General features: G+C 44.7%; 1 protein-coding gene across 1 annotated transcript in view; it reads left to right on the plus strand.

Moving 5' to 3' along the window:
* The first annotated feature begins 4,947 nt into the window (after positions 1-4,947).
* The window catches only part of LOC111872867 (mitogen-activated protein kinase kinase kinase 12), a 48,960-nt gene continuing 29,658 nt past the window's right edge, over positions 4,948-24,249 (plus strand). Inside the window, exons 1-2 of the mRNA XM_023867100.2 lie at positions 4,948-5,440; positions 13,090-13,182. Coding sequence (XP_023722868.1) covers positions 13,094-13,182 — 89 coding nt within the window. The 5' untranslated portion in view covers positions 4,948-5,440; positions 13,090-13,093. The remainder of the gene's footprint in view (positions 5,441-13,089; positions 13,183-24,249) is intronic.

Consider the following 24,249-nt stretch of genomic DNA (forward strand, 5'->3'; position numbering starts at 1 on the left):
CTACTAGGAAAGTCCAAGAAAACCAGGAGGGACTGAAATGAATGGGACACAACAGCTTCTGGTTATATTCATTATAGCGTAGTCGGTACAGCGGCTGGCTACGGGCTGGACTACCGAGGGTTCGGGGTTCGAGTCCTGGTAGGGTCAATAATTTTCTCTTCTCCATATCGTCCAGACCGGCTCTGGGGTCCACCCAATCTTCTACCCAATAGGTACCGGGGCCTCTTTCCCAGTGGGTAAAGCGGCCGGAGCGTGAAGCTGACCGCTCACCTCCAACTAGTGCCGAGGTCAAGAAAATGTGGATCTATACATCCACTCCCCCATACGCCTTCATGGCATAGTGTTTAATTAATTAAGCACAGGGGCATGTTTACCTTACTTTACGCATTGTGTAGATCTACTGAGGAGTAACACATCATGAGTGAATCCATTCCTATGGCAGCACGCATTGGTTGTGGAGACCGGTTGTAGAGGAGACCAAGGCTCACCCAGGGCTGTAGCGCCGAGTGGTAGGTAGGTGGGTAGTACTGAGGAATAACGTGCCTGTGTAGAGGTAAGGTAAATTTGTCCATGTGCTCAACGAATTAAGCACTATGCCATGAAGGCGTATGGGGAGTGGATGTATAGATCCACATTTTCCTGGCCTCGGCACTAGCTGGAGGTGAGTGGTCAGCTTCACGCCCCTGCCGCTTTGCCGCTGGGAAAAGAGCCCCGGTACCCAATGAATAAGAGGTTCGATGTACGCCAGAGCCGATCTGGACAATGCGCCGTGTACGATGAAGAAAAACAAGGAAGTTCTAATTGATGCTAGTAAAGAAGTTGGTCACCCGTGCTTCAAAAAAATGTCCCTCTACTTACACAATTAATTACCACCCTATGAAGACGAATGGGGGAGTGGAGGTATAGTTCTGCCGTTCTTTACCTTGGCACTAGATGGTAGTGAGTGTCCAACTTCACACACCAAAATACAGTGCAATACAATTAATTTCTCAAATTTATAATAGGACCTTTATAAGATACGATGTCTTCACACTAACAGTTTGTATGTCTCTTTCTGGGTCATGACAACGTATCTGAGTCTGGTACGTAGGTACCGAAGTTTCGGAGAACCATTCTACCGCCATCTTCAGAGTTTAACCGAGAATCCCACAATATGACTGTATTAGTGGCATGATTTTTGTTTGTAATAACTGAACCCGAAACCCAATGATGAAGTTATGTAAAACTACAGCTTTTCAGCACTTGTTCTTGTAAGACAGGTTACTCTGTACTTGGCCTCTTGTAGTTTGTTTCGGATGCTAAACTGTGTGTCATGTTTACTAGCTCGGTTCGTCTAACATAGCCTATTATTCCGAAAGCGAAACACTTTGCAGATACAATGATCCTTTCCTATGTCCCGAAAATCCTTTGTGTATTACCATGGACACTCTTCTTCAAAGTCTGTTCCTTAGAGCGGCAGGTGCTTGCTGCAGGTATAATAAGCCGAGGGAGGCTTTATGAATTCACTGATGCGGAAAGGAAGGGTCTGCAGGTGCCTCGGACTGCCGAGGAAATGCCCCCTCCTTTCCGCTGCAGCGTGTGCTCCAAGGACAGCGTTCTCTGTTCTCCAGCGTTTGTTACAACGTACCTGCCTCACATGTTACAGTAATATCTTAATCCTGTTGCTAATAGCGAAGCCTGATGTTCCTTCCTGCAAATCCAGTAGGAATGTCGAATATAAGTTGTAAGAATTCTATGCTAGGTCTTGGGCCCCTGGCGCACAATAGTTGGAGTCCCGCTCAAGAGATGGATGTTTGTGCTCATTTCTCCCTGTTAGCTTGTGATGGTAGAGTCCTTGTGATAAACTGAATCTACGTACACGGAGTCCTACTATAAACATGTTTATTTATTTGTAGTTTTTACGATTTTTACGATGAGGCACACGGTAGTGTAGTTGGTTGAAGCACTATGCTACAATCCGGAAGGGCGCGGGCTCGATTCCAGATGAGGTCATTGGATTTTTCAATTTTCCTAATCCTTTCAGCCGCATTATGGCTCGAGAGTCGACTCAGTCTTTAACAGAAATGGGTACCGGAAAACTTCCTGGAGGTAAAGGGCGACCGGAGCGTAAAGCCGAACTCACCGCCATCTGTGAGTCGATTGTCTGTAAAATGTGGGATCCTTGACGTCTCACAAGCCTATGTGCCTCCACGGCCTGTTACAAGGATAGCTTTATCTTCAAGTTTTTATCCCGACATCTGCTTAGAGGGATAGAATAAAATCACGACAAAATTCTGGACAGCTGATCTGGAGGGCGATATTCGAAAAAAAAAAAAACACTCCCTACACGACCCTAAGGCGATAAACATCGCACCATAACGTTCATTTTTACTTTGTTGTCTATTAACAATCTATGATAACGTTCTCATGTCAGAAACTGTTCACAGTGGCGCTTTTGGAGTCCTGGTTCTGCCACGCGAGTTCCTCAGCCTCATATTTTATTTTTATTGCTAGTGGGGTGGGACTAAATCCCTTGTACTGCGGCCACTTCTGGCCTATTGTACCAGCCCCAGATGATAGGTGAGGGTGATTGTGGAGCAATTGGTGGAATGAAGATTGGCAGGGGAAACCGAAGTACTCGGAGAAAACCTGCCCCAGCGCCACTTTGTCCACCACAAATCCCACTTGTCCAGACCCGGGATAGAACCCGGGCCGCCGCGATGGGAAGACAGCGACTAACCGCTTGAGCTATGGCCTGGCGAAAAAATTCAATGACCTCATCGGGATTCATCCCGCGACCTTCCAGCTTCTAACATAGTGCCTCAACCAAGTACGCTACCGCGTGCCCCCAGCCTCATCTTACAAAGTTTCCTTATCACCGTGTCTTCCCGTTGTTTAGTTGTCTCTCACGTGAGGCGACTGTCGGAGTTAAACCACGGCGGATAAATTTCAGCGGATCTTACAGAAGTGTGACCTTCGTTTCTTCTGATTTTCCATAATTTATTTCACGACGTTTTCAGTGTCGATACTGTAGAATATCGGATGGCGGGCTGACTGATAAGCTGACCATAACTTGGAAGGAAGTGTGTCGTGAAATAATCGAGGTATTATTCTAGAATTTGCAGCCTACTGATTCAGCTGTCAAGACCGACCGCTTATTCAATAGATAATGCACATCGAGAGTGCCTCTGTACACAGTTTCCACATGCGTTCCTTGCATCTCATGCTCAAATGATCATATACAAATACATTTTATATATATTGTATATTGTGTATATAAATACACTTGTTATGTATCATATGATGAGGGGCGTAGGGTAGTTGGTTGAGGCACTATACTACAAGTCGCGGGTTAGATTTACGATGAGGTCATTGGATTTTACTATTGACCTAATCCTTCCACCTGCACTATGACCCTGGGGTCGACTCAGCCTCTAACAGAAATGAGTACCAGGAATCTTCCTGGAGGTAAAGGGCACATAAGGCTGACAACCTCACCGCCATTTGTGAGCCGATTGCCTAGAAATGTGGGAGCCTCGACCTCTCACCATCCTATGGGTCTCCAAGGCTTGTTATAGGGATAGCTTCGCCTTTGGTACTATTTATACAGTTTAATGTGTGCTTGAAAGTCGTGTTGTAGTAAATCATTATACCAGACGAACAAAATAGATATTATTTAATGCAGTATAAATAAATAAAATCTGTCTTGTTTTTCTTGACCGCAACTGTGTTCACTGTTGCACGTGGGAGAGCAAAAATGTAGAGTACTATCTTTTGAGATGTAACTCCGTTCAGTCTGGCAGACGCCCACCGACGTTGAGGAGAATGTTCTGCTTCCATTTTCTGTGCCGAACAGTGAGCCAAGAAAGAAATAAGCGAGAGGCTGGGTTTCGGCACGCGGATCGTCTGCTTCTTGCTGGGGTTACACTTTCACCCCGAAGAAGGAGGCAGCACTTTTCTCGGAAACGTCGATAGACTTGTACCGGTCTGCACGGCGTTACATTCCATAAGAGTAACTCTGTGGGACCCCCAAATCCAATATCCGAACATGTACTCATAACATCCCTTTTGTTTAATTGTGTTGAAATTCGTAAGATTTAACGGAGAAAATACATAGAACGTAAAATGTGCGATTCGTTTTTCTCTACAGCTTTTGTTCAAAGCATTTTTCCTTAACGAAATTTTAGCGACATAAGCGCATGAACGCCTAGAGATTTTCGTGTGAAGTCATTATTAAACATGGATGAGTTAAATGAAAAGCGAAATAGCTTAAAAGTTTTTCATAAAATTGTCCAGTATAAAATTTAATGAAAATCCATCTAGCGATTCTCGAGTTGAGACATGTGGGCAGATAGACAAGACCAGCCTTAGATGCAGAAACACGTGCATATTTGTCTATACAGATTAGTCCTCTTTTGCAGAAAGTACATTTTTTTTTCCTTGGCACCCCATCACCAGTGGGCCTAGGCCTACCTCCATGAACTTCTCCCTTCACTTCGGTTTTTCTAGATCTTACACATTTGGTAGAACTCCTTCGGCGGGTGATCAGCTCGTCGCAAGGCCTCTACCTGTACACAAACACAGAAAAACGCACACACACAAAAAAAAACATCTATGCCCTGAGTGGGGTTGCGAACCCACGATCCCGGCTTCCAAGCGAGCGAAGACAGTACATGCCGCAGAAAGTACGTGCATTAGCTCTATAAAATTACGGCGGGCGGTGCAGCCATCTCGTCGACGTTCGAAGTTTATCGATCGACATCTGGGCGCCCTCTTGTCCAGTGTCTCCAGTCGGACGTCAGCAAACAGAAACATACGTTATATGCTCTGCAGAAAGGAGTCCGAACTCCGACATGCTACTGGTCTTGGGCGAAAGTACTTCCTGCCGAGATTATTCGTTTCGCTGATCACCGTGGTGTATCGATATTAGAGTGGGAGAGACATCGTGGTCTGGAGTATTGATCTGACAGTCACTTCATTGGTCGCGCGATTGTCGTCCGGAAGCACGTTTTTCTACAACATATTATTAAATGATGGTTATTATATTATAATCTCAGGTTTTGTATGATGTATTTTCGAAGCTGTAAATTTTACTCCCACGTTCTTTCTTAGGTTAGTCCCCACCATCTCTTACCCCACCCCTCATGACGTAATCGTGGTATACATCGACCGCGACCAACAGCGAGCACCCGCGCTCTTCTACCTGTCCGCCATGTTGCATTCCTACTATGTCAGGGGAGGGGGGAGTTGACGTTTTGTAAGGGTGTAAAGCACTTTGTGACAAGATGCGAGCGCGTGAACGGTGGTTAGCGTGTGGAAGGGTTGGCCTTACGATACAGTATTTGAAGAAGTGTTCTTTGTGCTGCTGATGTGTGTCGAGATTTACAGTGTTATTCGGATGTTCCCAGCACACAGTTCATTATCCAAGTGGGGTCACTTGAAGCTGCCCATTCACAATTAGGTAAGCTACGTGTATTGATATTGCTGTTTCCTGTATAGTTGTGCAGGATTGTTCTGATTGAGTGAACTGAGTGTTACAGATGTTTTACTTACAGTTTTCATTGCTTATATTATTTGTCTTGAGAATGTTGCGATGCATGATAAGGAAAATTTTACTGGACATTAGAAATTGGAAGGTTGAAGATTGTCATAACGACGAATATATTTTGTTTGTTAAAATTACGAAATGGTGATATGATATTCTTGTGTAATTGGAGAGAATTATGTATTGGCGTATTATTTTTAATGCTGATAAACGACTCCAAATTTATTGAAGTTAATGGTATTAATGGAAGATATAAACATGTTACTACCTATCATAATCCAGTGTATACCGTCTTGAGATTCCGTTTATCCACTCGGTTCTGAAACAAGGACTGCAACATCGTCAGATGCGCGGTGACATAGCAACACCAGGCAAAGGCTGTTACATTCCCTGAGATGATTGTGTGGGTATCCTGGCATGGTGTTCGTAATGCATGTTAACATTCTCTGGCAAGTGACGGGGTTGCCCAGAGATCGAGGAGTCCTTGGGCTGAAAGTGACGATGGTTGAAACTCGTATAAAGTGTGATTTCATATAATATCTTGACAGTGGTTCATTTGTACAGATTCTTTAAGAAAGCCTCTTGAAAGTTGTGTAAATATTAGTAAATGTAATGTAATAGGAAACTATTAGGTTGTATCGCTTGTGCATTACCGATATGAAGGAATTATTTCATGACCAACAGATGGATATTGCTGTATTGATAGCAGGTGCTACTAAAGGTTGCTGGGTACCCCGATGTTAGGACAGAGTTGAACGCTATGCGTGCACTGGAAGACTGTTTGCATGTTTATGTACATTAGCTCTTTTAGCCCCTCGAAGGCAAGGAGGTCTATACAGTGGCGTTGACCATGTGTACCTGTCGTCGAGTTTGTTTACTTTTTTTCTTGAGACCTAAACCTTTCCATTATATCCAATAAGGAGTCTGTTACTGAATTTTGGCCTTATTTCAATTTCGCCCTATGCAGAATGGCGCAAAGATCGCCGTATGGTAAAGATATATCGCCAAATGTAGGCATGTTCAGAAAATATGTTCTTATGGCGAGTGACTGAACATTAGTGTTTTTTGGGGGGTGGGGGGGGGTTGACGCCTGGTAATTTTGTAGGTACGTACGATCACTTGAAGCAACCTGCCCGTACTATGACAATGGGGGCTGCAGTTCTTCCGAAACGTTGGTACCTTCCTACCAGATTACACGGCGTGGCAGTATATTATAGGTGTAGGATTTGAGGTCGTCACAGCGGTAGTTATGAGAATTGCCATCTTCTGGCATATAACGCCGTGTAGTCCATTTATGAACCGATGTTTCGGAGGAACGTATCACCTCCATCTTCAGGGTCAAAAATCAGCCGAGCAAGAAATCGGTGAAAGCAGGTGAGCTGTCAGTCGGGATAACAATTATATAGGGACCAGAGTTTCCTATTGGCTAGCCCGCAGAGCCAGGCGAGAGAGAATAGCGAGCCAATGGGGACTGGGTAACACCCCTTTCTCTTACCCCTGGTCCCTGTATAATTGTTATCCTGACAGCTCATTGTGCCTAGCCACCTGTTCCGTGCTCGGCTCATTTTCGACCCTGAAGATGGAGGTGACACGTTTATCCGAAACGTCGGTTAATATACGGACTAGATGGCGCTATATCCCATAAGATGGCTATTTTCGTGTTTTAGAGGTGCTTGGGAGGGATGCTACCTAACCGGACTGAGGTTTCGGCAGTTCCTTTAAGCAAATACCAGGACAGTGCTTCAATTGTGTAAAGCAGATATGTGTTGACGTGTTTGATAGGCCTGTACGAGTATGTTCTGCTGTAAAACATATTAGGCTACTCTTAATATAGATAAATAACCAGAATCGTGCGATGTGCACTGCTGGAATTTAAGTGTACGAGTACTTTGTGAGCCTCTTGGAGTCGGTATAGTGACAGGCTACGGGCTGGACAGTCGGGGTTCGATTCCCGGCGGGGGCAAGGTTTTTCTCTTCTCCAGATTGGCTAGACCGGCTCTGGGGCCCATCCAGCCTCTTATCAAGTGGGTACCGGGGGTAAAGCAGCCGGGGCATGAGGCTGACCACTCACTTTCATCTAGTGTAGAGGTCAAGACTGATAGAGCTATATCTCCACTCCCCTATATCCCTTCATGGCAGAATGTTTAATTAATTAAGCACAGGGACAACTTTACATTTTCTGTAGGCCTATGACGCATGCATGAAGCGCTCGATGTTACCCAGAGTTTCGACGCCAGGTAACCAATTACGTGCGGTTCATAAGCGCCATCTTTTCCGTACTCGTATTTACAGGACTTATTGCCGCGTGGGGCTACAGCCTTATGTATGTGTATCATAGCCTTTCGTTTTTGGAACCGGAGAATGAAAGTAAGATTCATGTTCCGTTCCTTTTGCAATTCGTTAACGTCCATGTTGCAATTTTTTAGCACAGTTAATTTTAAGATTAACCTTCGCGAAGAATTGTGTCATAATGATAAATTTATAGGGCACTTTACATAGCGACTGTTCCATGTATGGACTTTTCTTTTGCGCGAAAAAGTAAAAAAGCAAATTTAGCCCTGTGCGTAATTAACCATTACGTCACGGATACTTGCCTGTATCAAGGAATGGAGTAACAGCTCCACTCATTCGGTATACTAAACGGAGCTGAGTCGTCAGCTTCACGCTCTGATCACTTTATCCATGGGGAAAGAGCCTCTGGTACGCATAGGATACGAGGCTGGGTGGGCCTCAGAGCTGGTCTTGACGCTGTGGAGAAGAAGATATCTTGTCTCTGCCGGGAATGGAAAGGGCGATTCCTCGGTAAACCTGTCCGTAACCTAGTTGCTGTACCGATGGCGCTATCCCATCTCTTATAGAATTTTGAGGTATTCGACCCCGCCTCCACACGGGATTATTCCTTGAACTGAGCTCAGTCAGTTAGAGCTAGAGCCAGAGTCAGAATCAGAGTCAGAATCAGAGTCAGAGTTACTTTACGACTGGCGGTTTATCGCCAATCAATTTGTTTTGGCGTCAGGCCCATTGAGACCCACGACCAGAGTTTTGTTTTTCAACTGAACTCTTGCGGTAATAGTCCTTATGTAACATCCTCTCTGACAAGCTGGCGGGAAGATGGGTTTGTCTCTTATGACTGTGCTTGGCCTTCCGTCAACATACAGCATGTTACCGGAAATTTTTCCTTTTGCACCACATACAAGTCGTCTCTCAGTACAGGCTTCACAGAGAAGGTCATGCTTATCGTACGTATCATATGCTCCAACGGCAGCTTAGTCACTTGAACGGCAGTAAGCGTTACCACCGCCAAGTTTAAGCCTCTTATACTGTATTTTCTATGTATGGCTTCACCTTGTCGTGTACCGCGAACATGTTCATTCTTGTGGTTGTGTATAACTTCTGTTTGTTGTCTGCACAATTTTGTTATATAATTGTATGCATACGGAAGGTTGAAAGCTGTGTGCAAATTGAGGACTGGTGTGCACGGTACAGTTCAGATATTTGGGAATGACAGTGACAAATCGGAATTTGGTTCAGGAGGAAATTAGGAGGAGACTGAATTCGAGTTAGGCTTGTACCATTCAGTCCAGAACCTATTGTTTTCCCGTCTGCTGCTTAAAAACGTAAAGATTAGAATATACAAAATTATAACATTGCCTCTGGTTCTGTATGGGTGTGAAACTTGTTCTCTGAGGAACATAGACTGAGGGTGTTTGAGAACGGTGCTGAGGTGAGGAGAATATTTGGACCGAAGAGGGATGAAGTGACAGGAGGTTGGAGAAAACTGCATAATGAGGAGCTTCATAGCTTGTACTCTTCCCCAAGTATAATTAGAATGATCAAGTCAAGGTGATGGACAGGGCATGTAGCACGAATGGAGACGAGGAATGCATGTAGGATTTTGGTAGGATAGCCAGAAGGAAAGAGGACATTAGGAGGATAAGATTAAAATGGATCTTGTGATTGGGTTATATGAATTGATGTGGCTCAGGATAGGGACTAGTGGAGGGCTCTTGTGAACACGGCAATGAAACTTCGGGTTATATAAAATGTTGGGAAATTCTCGAGTGACAGCGACTGACGGCTTCTCAAGAACGGCTCCTCTCCGTCGAGTTACTTAATAGATTTGTATAAAATTGTACCTAAATATGAAACTATAGTTTGACATTGACACAGACATGCCCACTAGACAAAGGATAGACCCGTCCTCTAGTCTGGAGCTTTCGCGATGGTAACAAACACAAATGTCTGAACAACTAAAAATAAATTTGGTCACGGGCCCCATGAGGGGCTTGGCGCCAAGAGGGATAGACAGCTGACGGTTGGTAACAATGATGCTTGAACTTGGAGGAGCAAGGAGGAGCGTGTGCTGTCGGCCGTAGTGTTTCATATCGGGTGTTTCAAAAGTAGCTAAGGGAAGTATGCGGGGGAGGATAACGTCTACTTTCCACATTTATCTGCACATGTTGGAATTACAGGCGCATTTGCAGAAATCAGGCCAGTCAAGCTACGTAACACCTGGGAAGAAAGTCATTATAGGTGGGATATTTGTCGCGCTTCTTTGAAAATGTAGCAAAATTCAGACGTTAGAGAACGACAATAACAAACCAGAATTTGATTTAGGATGGAATTAAGAGCGAATTAAATTCGGCAAAAGGCCGCACCATAGCTCAAGCGGTTAGTCGCTGGCTTCCCACCGCGGCGGTCCGGGTTCGATCCCGGGTCTGGTCAAGTGGGATTTGTGGTGGACAAAGTGGTGCTGGGGCAGGTTTTCTCCGAGTACTTCGGTTTCCCCTACCTATCTTCCTTCCACCAATTGCTCCAGAATCACCCTCACCTATCATCTAGGGTTGGTACAATAGGCCAGAAGTGGCCGCAGTACAAGGGACTTAGTCCCACCCCACTAGCAATAAAAAAGGGTATTTGAGAACAGGGTGCTGAGATTTTTTTTAAGGGCTCTTAGTGGGGATGGAGTCCAACTGTGCCCATTCGGCACGGCGGCCACTGATTGGCCTATTGTAGCCTGCCCCGGGTGATTATGATGATGGAGAATTTGGTGGAATGAAGATTGGCAGGAGAAACCGAAGTACTCGGAGAAAACCTGCCCCAGCGCCAATTTTTCCACCACAAATCCCACTTGACCAGACCCGGGATCGAACCCGGGCCGCCGCGGTTGGAAGTGCTGAGGATAATATATGGACCGAAGGGGGATGAAACAACAGGGGCCTGAAGAGAATTTCTTAATGAAGAGCTTCATATCTCCTGTCCTTCTCTTAATGTAATTAGAATGATAGAGTCAAGGAGGATGAGTTGGGTAGGACATGTGGAACGCATGCAGAGAAGACGAATGCGTGCAGATTTTAGGTGGGAAAATCAGAAGGAAAGAGACCACTAAAGTTACCTAGGTTAGGTGGGAGGATGATATTAAAGTGGATCTTTGAGAAATTGATTGAGGTGATATGGACTGGATTGATCTGGCTCAGGATAGGGACCAGTGGCGGGCACTTGTGAATTGCTGAGTAGCCGAGAGACTGGTGACTTAAGACCGACTCGGCTCCATGGAGTTAGTTTAGTTAGTTAACATCTGGAAGTCACATTGAACTGCATTCCTGGTACATCAGACAAAACTTGATTTGTTTGACTATATTTCTATTTATCTGGTTTCTATTTAACACTTATTAATAAATAGGGAGCCGCGATAGCGCATTCAGTATAGCAACTGCCTACGGTCTGGACGACCTAGGGGTCAGAGTTCGAGTCCCGGTAGGGTCAAGAATTTTCTCTTCTCCAAATCGTCCAGACTGGGGGCCACCCAGCCTCCTACCCAATGGGTACTGGATGCTCTTTACCCGGGGGTAAAGCGGCTGGGGCGTGAAGCTGACGACTCACCTCCAGCTGTTACCGAGGTCAAGAAAATGTGGATCTATACATCCGCTGTTCCCTACGCCTTCATGTCATAGTGCTTAATTAGTTAAGCGCAAGGACACTTTTTTTTTCCTTGGCACTACAGCCCCAGTGGGCCTAGGCCTATCTCCATGAACTTCTCCGTTCACTTCCAGAATGGTCTAAAACAAGGAGATGCTTTATCACCTCTCCTTTTCAACTTTGCCTTAGAATATGCCATTAGGAAGGTCCAGGGAAGCCAGGCGGGACTGAAATTAAACGGGACACATCAGCTGNAACCAACGATCCCGGCTTCCGAGCGAGCGAAGACAGTGCATGCCTTAGACCGCTCGGCTACCGTGACCGGCAAGGACAGCTTTACCATTTCTTATTATTATATGTATATATACATTCAAAGTCGTGAAGTTACTTTTGAAACATCGTGTATAAATAAGACTGGGAGAGAATCCCCGTTACCAATTTGTTTGAAGGCTTGTATCTCATATCAGATCTGGAAGTGATGGTAAAGGTAAAAAAGTACGTATTTTCTGCCCGGCGTCGAACCCCAGCTGTGTAGCCCGTAGCCGAACTTTCGTATCTAACAAGAAATATTATTGACTACCGATGGTGAATGATATAGTATGTTATGTCCACATACTATCATTTGTCTGATAAATTTCCTTTCCAGAATGGTCTAAAACAAGGAGATGCTTTATCACCTCTCCTTTTCAACTTTGCCTTAGAATATGCCATTAGGAAGGTCCAGGGAAGCCAGGCGGGACTGAAATTAAACGGGACACATCAGCTGTTGGTCTATGCCGATGATGTGAATCTACTGGGTGATAATGTAGATACCATAAAGAAATACACACAGACTTTAATTGACGCAAGTAAAGAGGTTGGTGTAGAAGTAAACACAGATAAAACTAAGTATATGTTACTGTCTCGTCATCAAAATGCAGGGCAAAATCATGACATATAGGAAACAGCTGTTTTGAAAATGTGGCACAGTTCATATATTTGGGAACAACGATAACAGATCGAAACCTGATTCAAGAGGAAATTAAGGGGCGATTGAACTCAGGTAATGCTTGCTACCATTCAGTCTAGAACCTTTTGTCTTCTCGTCTGCTGTCCAAAAACATAAAAATTATAATATACAAAACTATAATTTTGCCCGTGGTTCTGTATGGGTGTGAAACTTGGTCTCTGACATTAAGGGAGGNATGAGGAATGCATATAGTATATTGGTGGGAAAGCCAGAAGGAAAGAGACCATTGGGAAGACCAAGGCGTAGGTGGATGAACAATATTAAAATGGATCTTAGAGAGATAGGTTGGGATGGTATGGATTGGATTGGTCTGGCACAGGATAAGGACCAGCTGAGGCCTCTTGCGAACACGGTAATGAACCTTCGGGTTCGATAAAATACTGGGAAATTTTTGAGTAGCTGCAGAATTGGCGGCTCCTCAAGAAGGGCTCAGCTCCATGAGTAAGTTAGTAAAAAAAATAAATCACTATTGTGAGTACGCGGTAGCGTAGTTAGTTGAACTATACTACAGAACGGAAGATCGCGGTTATAAGTGTAAGTTTAAGAATTGACATTGAAATGTGTTTACTTTGTGCGAAGACTGTAAATACAGATGCGTGTGTGAATAACCTGTGCTCTTTGGTGTATTTGTGCGCAGGATAATGCACACGCCCGTGGGGACAATGGAATGTCCTCAGCAGGCGCAAGATGACGGCACCGGCAGAGATGACCAAGACAACTTTACGAACAGGTATGCAATTCATTTGAGGAATGCAAGGTCAGAATTCTTGCTTGCAATAAGAGGATTGGATGTCTACAGGGGCTGTGCTTATGATTTAGATAGTGCAGGTGTTCTTATATCATGTTACCAAACCGTGGAATTGCATTATATGTGGCTAGTGACGTAACCATTGTATGTCGGTAGGACGCGGCCTCGTCCTATGTCTGAGTAAAATGTTTTTTAGTGAGTGTACCAAGGTTGATTGGGCTCAGAGCTACAGCACGGCAGAATGCGTCAAAAACTGTGAAAAAGAAGAAAAGTTGCAAGAGGCGTAATCCTCGAACAATATTGGAGGGTGGTTCCTACTAACTTCCTATTGACGATGCAACCCTTCACGTAGTATAAGCATGGAAGTAAATGTAAAGTTATTTACTGCGCTTAATTAATTAATCAGTCACTGCACCATGAAGACGTAAGGGGATTGGTGGTATAGATCCACCTTTCTGAACCTCGGGACTACATGTAGGTGAGTGGTCAGCTTCACGCTGCTGTCGCTTTACACTCCGGAAACAGTTGCCGGTGATAATTGTATAGGAGGCATGTTGGGCCCCTAAGCCCGTGTGGACGTATTTTTTTTCTCTCTCCTCTTGCTCCCACTTTCGAGCATAGGGCTGATTTCTCAGTTTCATGATCGTTTTACAGATGGTAGGGCTCGTAGGATGGGTGATCAGCTTGTCGCAAGGCCTCTACCTAAACACACGATAACACGAACACAGAATAAACGCATACACTCACCAAATATCGATGCCTCGTGTGGGATTCGAACCCACGATCCCGGCTTTCGAGCTAGCAAAAACAGTACATGTCTTAGACCGCTCGACTACCTTGCCCGGCCGCCGGGACCTTATAGAGAAGAGAAAACTATTGGTTCTACCGGGAATCAAACTCCTCGCTCGTCAGAACCCTAGCCTGCTCTACCGACTGAACTATCAGCATGAAAGTAGTTATCCGTTTTTTGCTTCATATTGTGTTAATTGTGCGTGTGTATGGTTTCGTAAGGGACGCGGTAGGCAGTTTCAGTGACCATACATACATTGTTCCCGTGTTAGCCTCTAGGTATCATGTAGCGAAACAGGTATATACGAGTACATCACGACAGCCTGCCTCCTGAAACATCCCCTTGGACACATTTTGTCAGGGTACGTGGTGCCCTTTAGTGAGCAAAGGCTTTTTACGCGGTAGATGCAGGCAGCTCTTCGTTAGGATTTGAGGTTCTCACAGCGATGGTTATGAAGGGTATTTATGTTCAGGGTTACAAGGCCGCGTAGTCCGTTGAAAGTTTTTTTTTAATGTCTCCTATTTTTTTTTGCAATCTGTAAAAGTTACAATAAGCAAACGGTGGGATCATATAATATTGGCTTGTAGGAGGCTACTCATTAGTAGACGCTTTTCGTATAATAATCAATACAGATTAGTTGTGTTTGCAGGAGTAGAACTTACATCTAACTTACATCTATAACCTCAATCTAGCTTATATACTAAATATAATGCCCAGAATCTGCCCGGCAGATCACTTGGCGCGAAGCGTTTAAGTCTTTTGTTCCCAATCGGCTGGCTCATGAGGTCTGTTGCTAGTGCGTTTGGATGCTTGTTAAGTCTGTTACTGTATTTAACACTAAGTTGTTTTATTTCTTCTTTTGACTGTAGTCATACCAAGGTCATTCCGGATGACATTGTTGAGCACATACCAGGGGGCATTGGTTATCTTGCGAAGTACCTTTGACTGGTAGCGTTCTAGTATTTCGATGTTTCAATCAACGTCGTCATGGTCGAAGAATAAGCTGAGTAAGAAACCAGCAAGAAAGCAGTGTAAAAAGGTAAATTTGTCCCTGTCCTTAATTAATTAAGCACTATGTCATGAAGACATATGTAGGAGTGGAGGTATAGCTCCACCATCATTGACCTTGGTACTGGATGAAGGTGAGTGGTCAGCTTCACGCCCCGGCCCCTTTGCTCCCGGTACCCATTGGTTAGGAGGTTGGGTGGGCCCTAGAACCGGTCTGAACGCTGCGGAGAACAGATAAATCTTGCACTGCTGGGAATCTAACCCGGGCCTTCCAGCCCGTAGCCCACTGCTATACGCACTGAGCTGTTCCGGGTCCTTAGAACAGAGCGCTGAGGAGAATATTTGGACCGAAGAAGGATAAAGTAAGAGGATACTGGAGAAACTGCATAATGACCCCGTTCATAAATTGTACTTATCAGCATGATAAAGTCCAGAGGGATAAGATTTGAAGGGCGTGCAGCATTCATACAGGGTTTTCGTAGAGAAACCTGAAGGCTAGAGACCAATTAGGGAGTCCTGGACGAAGATGGGAGGGTAATATTGACATGGAAGTTAGAGGCATAGGATGGCGTTATGGCTTGGATTCGTCTGACTCAGGAAACAGATCAGTGGCAGGCTCCTTAGAACACAGTAATGAATCTTCTGGTTTCATAAAATGCTGCGATTTTTTTCTCTTGTGGCTGAGCAACTGTTGGCTTCTGAAGAAGAAGGAATCTCCGTGGAGCCAGACTCCTCTCTGCTGCCAAACGCCCTCGATCCTTTGTTCCTACAGGAGTGTGCGAGATTTAGTGACCACGTTAAGTAAAAACATACGTATATTTCAGCACATACCCCACTAAGTATTTATCGCAGCGAAAAATATTTTGAAGAAAAGCAGGAAGGAAAAATGGAACACATTTTATGTCCAACACATTTTCCCAAGGGCTACGCGGTAGCATAGTTTGTTGAGGCTCTGTGCCAGAAGCCGGAAGGCCGCGGCTTCAATTCCCGATGAGGTCACTGGATTTTTCAGTTGACCTAATCCTTCCAGCCGCACTGTGGCCCTGGAATCTACTCAGCCTCTGACAGAACTGAGTACCAGAAATCTTCGTGGTGGGTAAAGGGCGATTGGTGCGTAATGCGACTGTCTAGGAAAATGAGGGCGCCTCGACCTCTCACAACCCTGTTGGCCTTCACGACCGGTTACAGGGGATAGCTTTTACTTTACACTTTTTCCTTACATCATACGATTTTAGAGATATTTAAACGAGCGAGTAAACGTCTTCAGAATTGTTAACGCGATTCGTACATCCCCGAAGTTCCTATACTCAGCGGTCAGCAGTGGTCGTTCGAACTGACTGGGCCCTTATTCAGATCTCTTTGCTTGTCCGCCTGTACGGATTAAACAATTCGATAATAGCGGAAGAGATTTTCATGTAATTTTATATAGGGAATTTAAATTAAAAATTTTCTATCCATTCCAGTTTTGAAGAGCCGGGATAGCGACTGGCTACGGACTGGACGACCAAGGGGTCGGAGGTCGTCTCCCGGTGGGTGCAAGAATTTTCACTTTTTCATGTCGTCTAGACCGGCTCTGGGGTTCGCCCAACCTCCTATCCAATGGGTACCGAGGTTTTTTCCCCGGGCGTAAAGCGGCCGGGGCGTGAAGCTGACCACTTACCTCCAGCTAGTGCCGAGGTCAAGATAATGTGGATCTCTACATCCACTGCACCCTACGCCTCCATGGCATAGTGCTTAATTAGTTAAGCACGGGGACAACTTTACCCTTTATACCAGTTTTGACTGAAATAACAACAGACACTTCCTTGAAGACGACGCACTTTTATGGGGCATTGCGACCGTAACTCGCTGCTGAAGTCGCTAATTATGTATTTATCAGAGCGATAAATGTTTCGCATAAACGACAGAGAAAAAATGAAACAGTTTATATCCAGTTCTATTTTCCTTAAGCCGCTGTGAGGTTTTTGCGATAATTAAATAGAAGGGAACGGATGTATGAGAATTGTTCGCATTTCATAACGAGAATTCTGAGAAACTTTACAGACTGCATCCAGTTGTGTATATAATATATTTAATTGCTTATATTAAACCGTCTACGCAACAAGTAATATGGGAATATCTTCAATAAAGACAGTATGTGTTTGTATATATGTTACGTGTGTAATATAAACGCAACCGTGCTACATGTTTCGACCATAAAATCAGTCATCATCAGGCACTTATGAACCAATATTTTAATCACTTTAATTATGTTCAAAAGTGCCTGATGATGACCCGATTATATGGTCGAAACATGTAGCACAGTTTATATCATACACGTAAGATATATAGCAACACCTATTGTCTTTATTGAAGATATTCCCATACTACTTGTTGTGTCGACGGTTTAATATAAGCAATTAAATACAATTTTGAGGTTCTCATAAAATTAAATTACGTAAGTAAAGTAAAGCTATCCCTATAACAGGCCGTGAAGGCCCATAGGGTTGTGAGACGTTGAGAGTCCCACATTATCTAGACAATCAGCTCAAAGATGGCAGTAAGGTTGTCAGCCTTACGCGCCAGCCCAGCTTTACTCCCCAGGAAAATTATTTAATTAATTCCTGGTACTCATTTCTGTTGGAGGCTGAGTGAACCCCAGGGCCATAGTGCGGCTGGAAGGATTAGGTCAATTGAAAAAAAAAATCCAGTGACCTCACCGGGACTTTAACCTGCGACCTTCCATACAAAACAAAAAACAAACTCCCTGGTTTTTAGTCCGCAACCTAACTATACCGACCGAGCGACCGGCGCTTGTCGGCGAAGTTAGTGCCAACTTTAGCGGATAGATGGTGTCGCGTGGTTAGCGCAACGAATCCCCGCGGTCGTTAATCTCGGTTTTCTAGACCGGAGAGCCGATATATCCTTGAAATAGCTCCTCAATTATCCTCACGAGGCTGAGTGGATCCGGTTCCAGACCCACTACTTCTCAGAAAATCTAGTAGCGCCGGGAATCGAACCCGGACCTCCGGATCTGTAGCTAGGAACTCTGACCACTAGACGGCAGAGACGGTTCTCATAGCGGCGAATATGAGTGTATTTACCATTTTTGCCGTGTAGTCAGGCAGAACAGGTGATCACAGTGGCCGCACGGTCTAAGGCATGAACTGTCTTCGCTTGCTCGAACGCTTGGATCGTGGGTTCGAATCCCACTCAAGGCATGGATGTCTGTGTACGTTTATTCTGTGTAGGCAGCGGCCTTACGATGGGCTGATCCCCCGTACAAGGAGTCCCACCGGCTGTGTATAGGATTAAGAAAGAAAAAGGGGTCATGGCCTAACAAGAGGACTTCAGAGTCGGTGAGAATCTTAACGACGTTTTGGAGGAATGCACTTCCAAGTCGAAGAGTACGGCAAGCAAGCAAAGGGAGTGAGAATTGCCCCTGTGCCTAATTAATTAAGCACTACGTCATGAAGGCATATGGGGAGTGGCTGTATAGATCACATATATTTAACCTCGGCATTAGATGAAAGCGAGTGGTCAGCTTCACGCCTCGGGGAAAGAGCTTCCGATTTCCATTGGACAGGAGGTTAGATAGGCCCCGGAATAGGTCTGGACTATGTGAAAAGGAGAAATGTATTGTCCTTGCATGGACTCGAACTCTGTTCTTTCATTCGTCGCTATACCGACCCCGTAGCGACTGCTTTCTTCTGGTGCAGAGAAGCAGAGTACTTTCCCCTTTATTGTATTGTAGTCCTTTATTTATGTGACTTGCAGTAAAACGAGAGCCATTGTCCTACAGATAAACAGTTACTGACGCTGTGAAACAATAAACTCTGTTAAGTGGGTTCAGAGGTTTATCTTGTTGTTCGGTCTCCTCTGTTGAGAAATGAGCTCCCAAGACATTGTACCGTCTTAGAAAACAAACACTGCGTGCTTGGTCTTTTAGAGTAGCTAGGACAAACTGTAGGAATTGTCAGACATTCCAAAAATGCGAATGGGTTTACTGCAGTTTCATGTTAGTTCGTTGCCATTATTCGATATAACGAATATTTGGCACATATGACGAAAGATGGGCGTGTGCCCATTCCCGATGTATTTATCTTTAGTTATCGATTTCTTTGCCACAGGCGTCTACAAAAAAGAAACAGTGCATTTTACCCCCGAGACATACTTGTGCCACTTACAAGGCAATCATGGCCACTCTTCTGTATCCGCATAATTGCCGTGGACATGAGGCTGAGTCGGCCCTCAGGTCCGGTCCGGACGAGGTGCATGGAAGAAAAACCTTTCTTCATGCCAGAAATGCGATCCTATTTATCCATCCCATGGCAGTGCGAGACAAAAAAAAAAAACGAAAACAAACTCCGTGGTTTTTAGTCCGCAACCTAACTATACCGACCGAACGACCGCTGCTTGTCGGCGAAGTTAGTGACAAATTTTGCGGATATAGGGTGTCACGTGGTCAGCACAACGGATCCCCACGGCCCTTAGTCTCGGTTTTCTAGACCGGAGCCGCTGTTTTCTTGAAATAGATCCTCAGTTATTTTCACGAGGCTGAGTGAACCCCGTTCCAGACCCACTACTTCTCAGAAAATCTGGTAGTGCCGGGAATCGAACTCGGAACCTCTGGATATGAAGCCAGGAACTCTGACCACTAGACCACAGAGGCGGTCCGTGGCAGTATAAGAATCTTTATTAAACGTTAGGTGACTCGCCAAACTTATAAATATCGAAAAGGATGACAGCATATTAACTCTTGCATGGCCATAAGTGAGAATGTCATGCTGAGTGTTCATGCAACTGTCAGCGGCCGTTACATTAATTGTACACGAACTGAACAACTGTTAAACATTGCGAAGAATATATCGTGTGTTGAGGACATACAGACCGACCTTGCCCAGGTCTATACTAAAGTCAGGGAACTCTTTATGAACATTTCGATTTCAGTTTTAAAATAATCAAAAAGGAATTTTCTTCTCACAAGTTCGTACATTTATGTTGTAATAACTGATTTCAAGAAGTTAACAAGAAGTTCCTGGTAGAACTCATAACGCCTGCCTTGTTGTTGCACCGAAGTCTAGGCTCGCAGATTTGTGCTATTAATTTCGCATTTAGGCGGTATAAGTTCTTAATCAACCTACAAACTTAAGTTTAGCTCATAGGCTGGCGTGTTGGACACGAGTGTAGGTAGTCATAAGATAGAATTCAGGTCGAGTCAAATTTTCGTTGTTATTGTTATTATTATTATTATTATTATTATTATGGGACCACATATGTGGTCTAGTGTTCAGAGTTCCTGGCTACAGAACCAGAGGTCCCTGCTTCGATTCCAGGCGCTACCAAATTTTCTCAGAAGTAGTGGGTCTGGAACGGAGTCCACTCAGCCTCATGAGGATAATTTAGGAGCTACTTGAGTGGAAAAATAGCGGCTCCGGTGTAGAAAACCGAAATTAAAGGCCGTGGGGATTCGTTGTGCTGACCACGAGACAACCTCTATCCGCTAAAGTTGGCACTAACTTCGCTGACAAGCAGCGGTCGCTCGGTCGGTATAGTTCGCTTGCGGACTCAAGCCACGGAGTTTGTTTTTGTTGTTTTTTTAGGAACAACGTGTTAGGCCTAAATTTGTCCTACAATTTCAAAGTTTTGTTGCAATGTTTGTGATTCTTAACTTAGAGACTTTGCATGCACAGTGTATAGGTCTGTTCACGATCCATTTCTATACTAAATTTCACGTGTATCCAGTAGTTCTTTCGTTATCACCATCAGACGGAAAACAAGCAGCTGCCATTTTGTTATTTTACACCCTAAAATAATTTCCCTGTAGGGTTGCATATTTTTCGAAGGGCTCTTATCGTATGTAATTTCAGAATGTTATAATCGTTTCCATCTCGTGAGTTCATGCGTCCGCCATGTTGTTATTACCTACAGTATGGGATTAACATGTAGGCCGTTTGAGTGACCTCTGATGGCACAATGCGCACACAAAATTGTATAAAATCGGTTAACCTAGCCGAAAGTTGAATTCCGAGACAGACAGACACAGTGAGTGTATTTTTTTCGTTAAGGATGGAAAGAAAAAGGTGGGGGGAGAAGTACCACTTTGGGATGGCCTCCATTTGAATAAAGTTTATGACAAATTCCCGTGAACGTCGGTCAGCTGATTCAAAAGTAGAAAAGGACACAGCGTACTCGTACACTGCGTTATGCAGGAGGAAAGTTCGTGCTTGACCTATGTAAGGTAGTGAATTGTAGGATTTGAGGCTCTCAGGGCTGTGCTTGTGAAGATTTCTTTCTTCTGGGATATAGCGCCGCGTTTTGAAAGTCTGCCGACGTTTTGGAAGAACGCGCCGCCCCCATCTTCAGGAAGCCAAGCAAGAAGTCAAAAAGCATTGCAGCCTGCTTCATGGGGCCGCTCCATAGCTCAAGCGGTTAGTTGCTGGCTTCCCACCGTGGCGGCTCGGGTCTGGTCAAGTGGGATTTGTGGTGGACAAAGTGACGCTGGGGCAGGTTTTTTCCGAGTACTTTGGTTTCCCCTGCCAATCTTAATTCCACCAACTTTTTCATCATCATAATCACCCGGCAGGTACAATAGGCCAATCAGTGGCCGCCGTGCAGAGTGAACCCAGCTGGACTCCACCCCAACTATGCAAAAAGAAACCTGCTTCATGCTGGATTTTTGCTTGGTTATTTTTTTTTTTACCCTGACCATGGCTACCTATGAAACGTCGGCTGACTTTCAACAACCACACGGCGTTATACTCGAGAAGAAGGACTCTTCAAGTGAATCGTTTATAATTCATTAACTCAGTGTTGAATGAGTTAAGGTAACCACATTATTACGTGGTCGGATTTTTTTTATGAAAGTCTTGATATATCCCTCTCCAAACCAGTAGCAAGTATAACACACGCAGTCACAGGAGCAAGACACAACACAAAGCACAGTACACACACGAAAGTAGGAAGAGTGCTCCGATAGAGGAAGATAGGTGTGACTCGCGTATTGAGATACGACATAAGGATGACAAATCCTGAATAGTTTTAATATTTTTAATATTTAAAATTTATCAATATATATGACGAGTATATATTTTAGTATAAAGACAACAGGGCATGCAATGAAGTAGTTTGACGTACAACGAAAAGCACCGGAAGATGGCACTTTTGTGCTGAAACATGTAGTGCAAGAGAGAAGAGTAAGGTGAATAAATGTATGCACTGTAAGACGGTCAGAATAAATCATGGACAGTAGCAAGTTAACTGAGCCTGGTTGGGTCAGTGCTCTTCTCCTGAGTAAAGAGAAATAGTGACCTTATGAGCCTATTTTATTATGTTAAAAAAGGAAAACAGGCTAAAACATATATGGGGAAATATTTAACCCAATTTCTTTATTGCCGGATGGGGTTCGCTCCCGGCTGCATTCCAGATTAATAGCAAAAAGCTTCAGACATGCCGATCACAGAGGCCGCGCGGTCTGAGACATGAAGTGTCTTCTCCCTCTCAAACACTGGGATCGTGGTTTCGAATCCCACTGGAAGCATGGATGGCTCTCAGCGTTTCCTCTGTGTTTATGTTGTCCTGTGCCTTGCGACGGATCTGATCACTCATCCAAGGAGTACCACATCTATCTGTAATTTCGATTGGAACAGGCCGGAGGGTCTAATACTTCAAGAAAGAAGAACTTGAAACGGCAGTTTTTCTTGTTATCGGGATCGGCCGAATACCACTTGACCTTTGGAATCTCTTCAGTGACGTCTTACATTGCCTACTTGTAAACTTCCTTTTTGGGCCGCGCCATAGCTCAAGCGGTTAGTCGCTGGCTTCCAACCGCGGCGGCCCGTGTTCGATCCCGGGTCTGATCAAGTGGGATTTGTGGTGGACAAAGTGGCGCTGGGGCAGGTTTTCTCCGAGTACTTCGGTTTCCCCTGCCAATTTTCATTCCACCAATTGCTCTACAATCACCCTCACCTATCATCTGGGGCTGGAACAATAGGCCAGAAGTGGCCGCAGTACAAGGGACTTAGTCCCACCCCACTAGCATTAAAGAAAAACAAAAAGAAACTTCCTTTTGATTTTGAAAAACACGAGGTAGCCCCTAATGTTATTGTCATTCTTATCTTCGTGCACTTTCGTCTTTATATCCAGCATTTCCTGCTAATCACGTGCCAGAGGATGGATGTTGACATTTGGGCAACATGACAAAGAACGTGGGCAATCCGACGGTATAAAAGATGGAGTAAAGCAGGGGTCTACAAATGTCAACAGTGGAAGAATTTTCTATATGCGAATGTTTGCGTGGGGACTGTGAAATTTAGTATAGATTTCTTGGCCATTCAAAGTTAAGCTAGAAGTCTGTTCAGATCCGATACACAATTTCGATTTATGTTTCCTTTAGCGTGTTCTTAAGAGTGTAATTTCACATGGAATTTCTGACTATTCCATTTACCGGCACACATTTCCTTGTGGTCACTTCTGCCTAAATGGTGCCCTCATATCGTGTGCCATTTGTGCAGCGACTGGGGTCTCCCGTTTACGCGCATGAGCACATACTGCAATCAAACAGTGTTCTCTGACGGATGTATGCAGCTGAAGACAATGATACAGGGTGTTAAAGAAAAGGTTACAGGCTGTAAGGGGATACAGCATTCAAATGAGCAACAAGGTCCCAGTCTACATACGTCTAGAAATTGCCTGCTGTGATATGAGCGAGTCAGTGTCTGGTGATCTTAGATGATGAGCTCCTTATGAACCGTTGTCTTACCTAACAGACTAACAGGTGCAGTGTACCATCTTTTTTTGGTGAATGATTTACCAGTACTCCTGGAACATGTGCCCCTTTGTCAACGACACACGTGTCATCCATGCATGACGGGGCATCACCTCATTTTCTCCGCATTATCAGACAGCACCTGAACAGGACTTTCGGTGGAAAGGACGCGGAGGCCCAGTCAAGTGGCCTGCGCGACCTATTGTGGCCTATTATACCAGCCCCAGATGATAGGTGAGGGTGATTTTGGAGCAGTTGGTGGAATGAAGATTGGCAGGGGAAACCGAAATACTAGGAGAAAACTTGCCGCAGCGCCACTTTGTCCACCACAAATCCCACTTGACCAGACCCGGGATCGAACCCGGGCCGCCGCGATGGGAAGCCAGCGACTAAACAGTTGAGCTATGGCGCGGCCGTCACCTGACCTTACTCTTCTATAATTTTGGCTCTGCGGACCACTAAAAGCTTACGTATATTCAGCGCCCACCAATGACTTAGAGGTATT

Source organism: Cryptotermes secundus, unplaced genomic scaffold, assembly GCF_002891405.2.
Source record: "Cryptotermes secundus unplaced genomic scaffold, Csec_1.0 scaffold371, whole genome shotgun sequence".
In the NCBI taxonomy this organism is placed as follows: Eukaryota; Metazoa; Arthropoda; class Insecta; order Blattodea; family Kalotermitidae; genus Cryptotermes; species Cryptotermes secundus.